Genomic DNA, 12348 nt, shown 5'->3' on the forward strand with positions numbered 1-12348 from the left:
TTAGACCTAACCTGTGCTTTACAAGGATCATAAATTGAAGCTGAATAAGCTGTTACAGGTCAGAAAGCCATTAGAGCTCCATTCAGGCTAATTGACAGGAAATAACTTCAAGTTGTAAATCTTACTGGCAACCTAAATGAGGTCTTATTAAGTCCAAGTTATCCTTGACTTATTTCCTGAATAATCAAGGAGTAAATGTCTGTTTTGTTAACAAAGTGCTATTATCAAGTTCTTAGCTCAACAGTAAAGTGATAGCTCTTTTTAAGTCTTCTCCTGGTGATACCTCTCAGCTCCAGGAAAATTTAGGTTGTTCTCTAAATGTTTTTATTTTTCTTCACTTCTGGTATCAACCTAGCATTTCCCCTAGTATAGTACATACTAATTTTAATTAGACAATAAAGATGTTACTATAATTTGGTTCAAACTTATGTGTTTTTTTTTGTTGTTGTTGTTGTTGTTGTTCTTGTTCTTGTTTTTTTCCCCTGAAGGAGGGGCAACCCTCTTCATTTATCTCGTGAACGATACAGGAAGCTCCATTTGGTCTGGCAACAACACTGCATTATAGAAGAGATTGCTAGGAGCCAGGAAACTAATCAGATGTTATTTGGATTCAACTGGCAATTACTGTGAGCTCCAACTCTGCCTCAAGACAATCACAAATAACAACAGTAATAAAGACTAATTTAAAATTATGGAGATCTTTCTGAGGGCTGGGGAAGTATTAGAGGGTCTTTTGTTCCATGTCCAGATTCACATATATCATTAAGAAATTTCTTAATAGTGTATTACTTTCAATTAGCAAATACACTTTTTAAGGGAAAAAAGGACATCGACTAATAATTTGTTTTATGTTCTGGAACACTAAAGAAATGCTTGTTCACCCCAAGTGTCTGATTCTGCTAATATTTCCAGGAAACTCATTTCCTTTGTCCTATTTCATATCATTTAATCCACCTGGTAAATGAAGTCACATCAACAGTTGTGGACATTTTTATATGTTGGTAATCTCTTCTGCAGTTTTGTATTTGGTGTTTTCCTAAGTAGTTCAGGTAGCATTGGATCACTGACACTGACACGATTCTAATAATATATAATGTTCTTCTTGAAACTAAAGAGGGGATGCAGAAAACATGCAGTGTTTTTCCTTTGAGAAAGATTTCAAAAAATTAAACTTTACTATTTTCCTTTCAAGGAAATATTTTTAATGTGCCACCAGCTGCTTTAGCCAGAAATCAATCTAAATCTTCTTTTGGACAGAGTGTAAGTTCTGCCAGTATGGAAAAGTATCATTCCCTCTGTAGACCTAAAAAGAGTTATTTAGGATAACGTATTTGTTATTCATTCCTGATGGTACAGAGCCTGAAATCCTCACCTCTGACTACAAATAGTTTTGTTGAGTTTAAGTTATGCTTTACATTTTCCAAAGTCAAGTTTCTATAGTGAGATCTCTTATCTCTTAATTGGCACCATCATATTTGACTTTCAGAAACCTGTTACAGTTCTGATATAAACTATTTGTAGAATGAGAAGAAAATTTCCCCCAATGAATGAAGCATAAAAACTGTAAATTACAACAATCCGATTTAAGCCAATTCTGCCATCTTTTGTGTCTTTGTAAAAGACAGATTGTTTATTTGGTATCTGTGCAAAACCTTTTCATAAACTCTGTTTTTTTAATTACTATAAACAAACAAGCCATGTGATCAGTGGTCTGTGTCCTGTTTTGCTGTGGTTGAGCCATTTTGTTTATATATAATAGCGCTCTCCCAAATTTGTGCATAGACTTTTTGGTTCTTGGCTTTAACTTTTTATATCAAGAAATTGTGATATAAAACAGCAGACATAAATATAAATTGAATCTTTCCATTTTAGCTTCTGTTGTCTCTGATAATGTTATCAGTTTGAATGATGCATTCAATGCATCTTATATTGCCCGTGGTTACTGCTGTCATGTATGTGTATAAATGTTTTCCTACCTTCTTTGCTCAGCAAAGGCAAGTGAGTAAAGATATATTTGCTAAGTGATCAGTGGTGCACATTTGGGGCTAGATTTTTTGGTATTTTTACACAAAGAAAAGTGAATTTTGCAGTAAGGGATTGGCATGAGCTGGCTTCAGAATTACAATCATGATTTTCTACTTGGATAATTACAATTTGGAAGGTATCAGGAAATAGATGCCTCTCTAGTGAATAATTCATAACAATTAACAGGTGAGGATCCAAGAATTCAGTACTCAGTTTATCACATTTGCCAGTATGATTAAATTATTTGGTCATTTCCTCAGTTTCTTATATAATTTTGTTGGATTGATTATTTGGCTGGGAAATCTGAGCTAAAATAAACACAGAAAATGCTGACTTCTGCCCTGATTGGCTTCCGTTTAGCAAGGATAAACTAACTTTATTTCTGGTCTTTTATACTCACTTCATAAATCCTAGAGTTAAGCTATCAAGCTGCCAGAAGGACTGTCTGGCACTGGCCAGCCAGCCTTTACTGCCAAAGATCCCATTTCATATTGATTTCTGCTTAATGAGATTGAGATCTCTGCACTGTAGATGAATTTATATTTCAGTGCTGCCCCCGGCCCATGGGATTTTTAGTGATATTCAAATGTCTTAGTAGTTTGCCTTCATCATTGCAAACAATTTAATTATGCTTATGAAGTTTACTTACAAGCAAGCAACCAAGTCACTTTATTTTCTTTAGTGTAGTACGTGAAGGAATTGGTTCAACAGAATGGCTTCAAAACTGTGTTTTTCTAATGTTTGGTGAGGGGTTGGCAAGAATTTTAATGATTCAGTGAAGAAAAGCATATATCTGTATAATTAATTTATTATGTTGGTGTATGGGCTGTGAGTTCACCTTTTAGTGGTCATTTGTCATTTCATAACAACTATGCATTTTGGTTCACTGTGATGTTCTATATTTAGTGACTGCAACATGTTTATACCACTGATTCAAATTCCATCCATGATGAAGTTATACAAATAATACATATATTGATATCTTTTATTGCAAAAATGTAAATTTAAAACTTGTATAATGTTCTTGTGCTTTTTGAAATAAAATATATGTGTATATTTAAAAGGAAAAAAGGGACTTCTCATGTTTGGGGATTTGGGATTGAAGTATAAAAATCTATACCTAAAAGGAAGCTCTCAATAAAATTTTCTTTGTCAGCCCAGGACATTTTATAAAAGAGAAATTTTTAGTGTAAGTGGATCTCAAAAATTTTTGAACATATAATGCATCATAAATAACTTTTAGCACTCATATCAAATATATGTATTTAGGTATATGCATATATTTTATATTATTTTTTAATGCCATACAAATACCCTAAGTACACTTTTTATTTGTATTTGTTGTTTTTAGATATACATAACAGTAAAGTGTATTTGACATATTATACATACATTTTAACACAGCACAAAAACAGGTCAAAGATCACCAGTCAGATTTAAGTCAACCAAGATATATCAAGTTCTTATAGTTAAAACACAAAGAAAAGATTCTCGGCTATGGAGAACAAAATAAACACATAAGGGTGTCCCAGGTTACCTGACAGCAAATCCTTTACAAAAACCTTAGAGACAACAGAAAGTGGCATGAAATTTTTCACAGTAGTGAAGGATGAAAACTGCCAACCAAGAATACCTGACAAAACTTACTTAAGAAATGAAGGGGAAATACAGATATTTCCAAATGCAAAGAGAAACGTATCTCCGCCAGAACTGTTCTACAAAAACAAATGCTAAAAGATATTCTTCAAATAGAAAGATGTTAGGGATGGCAGCATAGCTCAGGTAGAGTGCTTGCTTAGCCTGCACAAGGCCCTGGCTTCAATCCCCAGCACTGCCAAAAGAGAAGAAGTTAATAACAAGCAAACAACTTACTCTAGAGTAACCAATGAGAACCGAAACAGCATAATGAAAAGCCTATGAACAAATGCAGTACTAAAAGGGAAATTTATAGTAGTCAACATCTGAGTCAAAAAAGCAGAAAAATCTCAAGGAACTCAAGCAGCATCTCAAAGAACTAGAAAAACAAGAGCAAACCAAACCCAAAATTAGTAGAAGCAAGTAAATAATAAAGATCAGTCCAGAAGCAAATGAAATAAAGTTTTAAAAAAAATCAATGACCCACTTGAATCAAATGTATGAAATATGATATGTCAAGAGCTTTGTAATGTTTTGAACAACAAATTTAAAAAAAAATCAATGAACTGGGCTGGGGTTGTGGCTCAACGGTAGAGCGCTTGATCCTCAACACCACATAAAAATTAAAAAAATAAAGATATTGTGTCCACCTAAAACTAAATATATATATATATATTTTAAAAATCAATGAATAAAGATCTAGTTCTTTGAAAAGATAAACAAAATTGATAAACCCTTAGCTAGATTAAGATAGAGATGAAAAGGGAGGCTCTATAATACACATCATTAGAGATTATTTTAAACAACTATAGGCCAACATATTTGATAACCTGGAAGAAATTGGCAAATTTCTGTACATGTAAAACCAAGATTGAACTCAAAAAAATAAAGAGCCTGAACAAACTAGTAACAAGTAACAAAATTAAATCAATAATAAAAAAGCTTCTGTCAAAGAAAAGCCCAGAATTTGAGCACAAAGGGCATATACCTGTCAGCCTAGTGACTTGGGAGGCTAACTAAGGCTTAAGATAATAAGTTCAAGCCCAGCCTCAGCAATTTAACAAGAAAATGTCTCAAAAGTTAAAAAAATAAAAGGACTGGGAGATGTAACTCAGTGGTAAAGTGCCCCATCTCTACAAAATAAGAAGAGGGTGGGGGGAAAGGAAGCGGGAGGCGAAGAAGAGTAGAAAGGAAATGTCTAGGATCGGATGGCTTCCTGTTGAGTTCTACTAATAACAATTTTTAAGTTATTCCAAAACGTTGGAGAGGAGGGAATTCTTCCAAACTCATTCTACAAGGCCAGTACTACTTCCCTGATAACATAACCAAACAAGGATGAGAATGCAACAACAACAAAAAAAGGCCAATATCCTGAATGAACACTCATGCAAAAATCCTCAACAAAATACTAGATGGAATCCAACAACACATTAAAAAGCTTACCCCAGGCCATCAAGGTGGTACAACATGTAGTTCAATAAATATGATAGAACACGTTAACCAAATAAAGGTCAAAAATATATGATCATCTACAGAATAGATGCAGAAAAGGTATTTGATGAAGTTCAACATCCATTCACAATAAAAACTCTTTAACAAATATGGTAGGAAGGAACATAACTCAACAGAATGAAAGTCATATGTAATAAGCCAACATCTAGCATAATTCTGAAAGCTTTTTCTCAAAGAATAAGACAAGGATACCAACTTTTCACCTCTCTCATTAACATCATACAAGAAGTTCTAGCCAGAGCAATCAGGCAAGGAAAAAAAATATAAAGGTATCCAAATTGGAAAAGAAAAAGCAGAATTGTCACTGTTTGCAAAAAAAAAAAAAGTGACCTTATAGAAAACCTCAAATACCACCAAAACAAAACTCTTCAAACTAAGAAATGAACTTAGAAAAGCTGAAGGATACAAAAATCAACATACGAAAATTGATGTTTTTTTTCCAGGGGGAGTGAAGAAAGCAGGGAAAGGGGAAACACTAGGGAATGATACTGACCAAATTATATTATATTGTGTGTATGTGCAAACAAGTAACAACAAATCCCAGCATTACACACAACTATATTCCACAAAAAGAATATGGAAAGGGACTGGGGCTGTAGCTCAGTGGTAGAGCACTTGCCTTGCATACGTGAGGCACTAGGTTCAATCCTCAGCACCACATAAAAATAAATAAAATAAATATTATATATATATATATATATATAATATTGTGTCCATCTACAACTGAAAGAAATTTTTTAAAGAATATGGAAAAGTCAATAGCTATTTTTATACACCAATAGTTAATTTTCTGAACTAGAAGTCAAGAAAGTCCCATTTACAATAACTACAAAATATAAAACACTCAGGGATAAATTTATAAGATCTCTATTATGAGAACTAAAAAAGAAGAAAATGAAACACTAAAAAATGTAAAGGTGCCATGGATTGGAAAAATCAATATTGTTAAAATGTCCATACTACACCCATAACAATCTGTAGATTAAATGTAATATGTATCAAAATATCAATGACTGAACAAGAGTAGATTACAACAACCTATGTAAAGCAGAAATCTATTTGAATAAAAAATATATATACAAAGAAAAAGAAATACCAGTGACTGCTTACCAGAATGGATGTACAATTTACAGCAATGTATGAATGTGCCTTTCCCCCACATTCTAGCATTTATTTTCTGTATTTTTTTAAATTTTAATATTTATTTTTTAGTTTTTGGCAGACACAATATGATTGTTTGTATGTGGTGCTGAGGATCGAACCCGGGCCGCACGCATGCCAAGCGAGAGCGCTACTGCTTGAGCCACATCCCCAGCCATATTTTCAGTATTCTTGATAACTGCCATTCTAACTGGTGTGAGATGAAGAGTAGTTTTGATTTGCATTTCTCTAATTACTAGAGATGTTGAACATTTATTTTTTCATATATTTGTTGATTGATTATATATCTTCTGAAAAGTGACTTTTCAATTCCTTAGCCCATTATAGATTGGGTTGTTTGTTTTTTGGTGTTAAGTTTTTTTAATTCTTTGTATATTCTGGAGATTAGTGCTATATCTGACACGCCCTGCTCCTGGGTCTTTACCCAAAGGGCTTAAAATCAGCATACTATAGTTATGCAGCCACATCAATGTTCATAGCAGCTCAATTCATATTAGTTAAACTGTGGAAGCAACTTAGATGCCCTTCAATAGATAAATGGATAAAGAAACTCTGGTATATATACACAATGGAATATTACTCAGCATTAAAAGAGAATAAAATTATGACATTTGCAGGTAAATGGATGTTGCTAAGCAAAGTAAGTCAATCCCAAAAAAACCCAAAGGCCAAATGTTTTCTCTGATAAGTGGACGCTGATTCATACCAGGGGAAAGTGGAGGAATTTTGACTGGTCAAAGGGGAGGAAGTAGGGAGGGTGCATGGGGGCAGGAAAGATGGTGGAATGAGATGGACATCATTACCCCAAGTACAGGTATGACTTCACATATGTACAACCAGAGAATTGTAAAGTTATGCTGCAATTGTACAATGAATCAAAATGTGTTCTGATGTCATATATACCTAATTAGAATAAATTAATTAATTTTAAAAAAATATCAGTGATAGTCTTCACAGAACTTGGAAAAAAAAGTCCTTGAATTTGTATGAAACCACAAAACCTCCAAATAGCCAAAGCCATCTTGAGAAAAAAAAAAAAAGCAGGAGACATTGCATTCCCTGACTTCAAAATACATGACAATGGTATAAAAACAGACATAGACCAGTGGAACAGAATAGAGACCCTAGAAGTCAACCCATACAGCAACAGCCAACTAATTTTCAACAAGGTGCTGAATACATGCTTTGTATATAGGACAGCCATTTCAATAAATAGTGCTAGGAAAAATCGATATTCATGTGCACAAGAATGAAAGTAGACTCCTGTCTCTTCCCCAGTTATAAAAATCAACTCAAATGGATCAAAGTCTCAAGAGGGCTTGGGAGGGCTGGAGTTGTGGCTCAGTGGTAGAGTGCTTGCCTAGCATGCACAAGGAACTGGGTTTGATCCTTGGAACCACATAAATATGTAAAAATAAAGATATTGTGTCCACCTAAGACTTAAAAATAAATATTTAGAAAAAAATTTTTTTAAAAAAGAGGGCTTGGGAGTGTAGTATAGGTACAATGCATGCTTCGCATGTGCCAGACCCTGGGTTGAATCCCTAGCACAGAAGGAAAAAAAAAAAGACTTAAATGTAAAATCTGAAACTATGAAACTCTAGTAGAAAAAAATGGGAAATGCTTCAGGACATTGTAATGGGCAAGATCCAAAGAGCATAGGAAACAAAAGCAAAAATAGACAAGTGGGACTATATCAAACAAAAGCTTCTGCTTGGCAAAAGTAAAAAACAGGGTGATGAGACAACTTACAGAACCGGGAAAAAATATTTGTAAACTATATTTCTTACAGGGAGTTAATATACAAACTATCTAAGGAACTCCAAAATCTCAAAGCAGAGCTGGGGCTGGGGCTCCATGGCAGAGCCCTTGCCTAGCTTGGGTGAGGCACTGGGTTTGATCCTTAGCACTGTATATAAAAATAAGCAAAAGCATACTGTCCATATACAACTACAAAAAAAATTAAAAACTCAAAGCAGAAAACCAGATAATTAAGAAATGTACGATGTATTTTCAAGTTCAAGAACATTTAGGTGCTTTACACCTTGTGATGATTATGAATAGTTTCTGTAAAGACATACAGATGGCCAACAGCTATATTTTAAAAACTTCAACATCACTAATCATCAGCAAAATGCAAATCAAAACCACAATGAATTATAACCCCCACTAAGAATCAGAAAGCCATGGCCATAACAATGTTTATAGCAGCTCAATTCACAATAGTTAAGCTATGGAACCAACCTAGAGTGTCCTTCAACAGATGAATGGATAAAGAAAATGTGGTACGTATACACAATGGAATATTACTCAGCCATAAGAAAAATGAAATAATGATCTTTGCTGATAAATAGAAGTGGAGACTATCATGTTAAGTGAAATAAGCCAATTTTTAAAAATCAAAGGCTGAATGTTCCTCTCTGATAGGCAAATGCTAATATACAATAAGCAGAGGAGGAAGAATAGAAGTTCTTTGAATTAGACAAAGAGGAATGAAGGGAAAGGAGGAGGGATGGGAATAGGAAAGACAATAGAATGAATCAGATATACTTTCCTATGTTCATATATGAATATATGATCAGTGAAACCACATCATGTACAACCACAAGAAAAAAAAATCAGAAAGCCAAAGCATTAAAAGAGTTCGTGAGAATGGTAGAAAAAGAAACTTGCACACTGTTGATGGGAATGTAAATTAGTACAATCATCATGGAAAACACTGTGAAAGATTCTCAAGAATTCAAAATGAATGACCATACTTGTAGTATAATAAAAATAGATCCTGTACACTACTGGTTATATATCCAAAGGAAACAAAATCAGTATATCAAAGAGGCTCTGCACTCCCATATTTTTAGCAGCATTATTCACTATAGCCAAGAAATGGAAACTACGGAAGTGTCCATCTACTGATGCATAAATAAAGAATATATGGTACATAAACATGGTGAAATACTATTCAGTCATAAAAAGAATAAAATCCTGTCATTTATGACAATACGGATGAAACTAGAGACCACACCTTAAGTGAAGTAATCCAGGCACAGAAAAACAAGTACTGTATAATGTCACTCATGTGAAATCTAAAAAAATAAGTTTCAGACTGGGGGTGTGACTCACTAATAGAACACTTGCCTAATATACTCAAGGCCCTGGGATCGGATTAATCCCCAGCCACAAAAATAAATATATTGAATAAAGCTAAGCTTTAACAAGAAGAAATTTTTGAAATAAACTTTATACATGGTACATGTTAAGGTCATGAATAACTTTTTAAGAAATTGTCAAGCATCTTTCCAAAGTTCCATATTGTTGATAACACTTGGTATTGTCTACTATTTTTGTTTGTTGGGTAGTTGGTTTGTGATACTGAGGATCAAACCCAGGGCTTCGCACATGCTAGGCAAGCACTCTAGCAGTGAGCTCTATCCTCAGGCTCTGGTTTGTTTTGTTGTTTAATTGAAATCAACTTTTTTTTTTAAATATTTATTTATTTATTAGTTATTGGCGGACACAACATCTTTGTTTGTATGTGGTGCTGAGGATCGAACCCGGGCCGCACGCATGCCAGGCGAGCGCGCTACCGCTTGAGCCACATCCCCAGCCCCTGAAATCAACTTTTAAATTTGTAGCCATTACTTTTTTGGGGGGTGGGGGGTACCAGGGATTGAACTCAGGGACACTCAATCACTGAGCCACATTCCTAGCCCTATTTTGTAAGGAGAGACACATTTTATCTTTGAAAAATCAGTTCTTCTGAGTGGCTCAGTGCCTTGCTTTTGCTGGAGCTGGCTTTGAACAAGAGATTCTCCTGCCTCAGCCTCACAAGTCGCTAGGATTATTGGTGTGTGCTATCGCACCTGGCTGTAGCCATTACTTTTTTTTTTTTTTAAGATTTTTTAGTTGTAGTTGGACACAATACCTTTATTTTATTTATTTTTATGTGATGCTGAGGATCGAACCCAGAGCCTCACACATGCTAAGTAAACTCTCTAATGCTGAGCCACATTCCCAGCCCTGTAGCCATTACTGTTAATGTGTTTTTTTTTTCTTAGATATTTTTGGGATTTACTATGTGGATAATAGATGTGTCTTTTCTCTACTGTTCTAATATATATCTCTTATTTCTTTTCTTCCTTCATTGACTAGAGTAGATAGTGTAGTACCTTAATGGAAAGACTGGGAAATGATCACATAGAGCTTGTAAGTCATGCTAAAGCCAATGAGGAATCACTTTTTTTTTTCATAGATAAGCTATGCGGTTAAATTTTTATTTAGATTCCCTGTACTGCCTGCCTCCCCCCAAAATGCATTTAGTAACAGCTGTCTGGCTACAGTGTGGGAAAAAAGTAAGACACCAGAGAAGACTAGAGGGAAGACTGGGCTTCCTGAAGTAATTAATGTAGGTTAGTGGTGGTGACCTAAGCTAGGGTTGTGGGATTTGGAATGGAGAAGAACTGATTTTTCAAAGATAAAATGTGTCTCCACTTAGCCCACATTGTGATTTGAGTAAACCAATCAATAAAAATATATTTATATTTCAGGCCATTTGTGGGGAAAACAGACATTTCCTTTAGGGGAAATTCATCTCCAGAAGCCACTAAAAAGAACATCTTAACAAATACTATAAAGCTGTTAGCAAAAAGAATTTGAAACAAATGAAACCATTGGTATCAATGTATAATAAAAACAAAAATAATACAGTTCAATTTATGCAAAGTTTGTTACTAACTTTTGAGCCATTTCTTGAAGGAATCCCCAAGTCCTAACAAATTTAAATAATTTATGCAGAAATGACAAAGCAATAATGTTTAAATGAATATTATTATGAATGCAATTTAAGAGTTACAAGAAAAGTGTGAACTCAGGTGCTACTCTTTCAAGGAAGTTTTTCTTAGCTCTCTGTATAGTAAATGCGATATGTCCCCTTCCTTCAAAAAATATCCATGTCCTTATCCGGAACCAACAAACATGTTTTACTGTACATGGCAAGATGGACTTTGTAGGTGTGATTAAGCATGCAGACATTGAGATGGGGAGATTATTCTGGATTATTCAAGTGGATCTAAACTAATTACAACAATTCTTAAAGGTAAAAAAGGAAAGCAGAAAGGTGGGTCAGAGAGATGTGCCATGAGGACTTTAGCCTACTTTTTAATTTTTTTCTTTTTGGGTACCAGGGATTGAACTCAGGGCACTCAACCACTGAGCCACATCCCCAGCCTCTTTTTTGTATGTTATTTAGAGAAAAGTCTCAATGATTTGCTTAGGATCTCATTAAGTTGCTCAGACTCACTTTTTGAACTTGCAACCCTCCTGGCTCAGCCTCCCAAGGTGTTGGAATTTTTGGCCCACTTTTTTTTGTTGTTGTTGTTTGTTTGTTTTCATTTGTTTTGTTTTTGCAGTACTGGGATAGAACTCAGGGATACCATACCACTGAGTTACCTCCCCAGACCTTTTAATTTTAAATTTTAAAATTTTAAAAAATGTGTTCTAATTAAGGGCCTGGGGAGATAACTCAGTTGGTAGAGTGCTTGCCTTGCATGCACAAGGCCCTGGGTTCAATCCCCAGCACCACACACACACAAAACTTTGTTCTAATTAGTTATACATGATGGTAGAAAGCATTTCGACACATCATACATAAATGGAGTATAACTTCTCATTCTTCTAGTTGTACATGATGTAGTGTTATACCAGTCTTATAATCAGATATGTACATAAAGTAATAATGTCTGATTGATTCTACTATCCTTCCACTCTATACTCCCTCCTGTCCTTTCACTCCCCTCTAATTCAAAGTACCTCTATTCTTCTCTAGCACCCCCCCTATTGTGAATTAGCATCTTCATATCAGAGAAAACATTCTTTTTTTGTTTTTTTTTGCTTTAGAATTGCTTTAGCTATTCTAGGCCTTTTATTCTTCCAAATGAATTATAGGGTTGTTTTTTCTAGTTCTGTGAAGAATGTCGTTGGTTGTTATTGTTGTTGCTTGTTTTGTTTTGTTTGTAGAAA

The 12348-nt window shown here is 34.5% G+C and overlaps 1 protein-coding gene across 1 annotated transcript in view; it reads left to right on the forward strand.

Moving 5' to 3' along the window:
• Positions 1 to 3096, forward strand: part of Ubr1 (ubiquitin protein ligase E3 component n-recognin 1) — a 160305-nt gene extending 157209 nt beyond the window's left edge. The window contains exon 47 of the mRNA XM_005316473.5: positions 489 to 3096. Coding sequence (XP_005316530.2) covers positions 489 to 630 — 142 coding nt within the window. The 3' untranslated portion in view covers positions 631 to 3096. The remainder of the gene's footprint in view (positions 1 to 488) is intronic.
• Positions 3097 to 12348: the final 9252 nt, after the last annotated feature.

Source organism: Ictidomys tridecemlineatus, chromosome 5 (genome assembly GCF_052094955.1).
Source record: "Ictidomys tridecemlineatus isolate mIctTri1 chromosome 5, mIctTri1.hap1, whole genome shotgun sequence".
NCBI classification, from domain to species: domain Eukaryota; kingdom Metazoa; phylum Chordata; class Mammalia; order Rodentia; family Sciuridae; genus Ictidomys; species Ictidomys tridecemlineatus.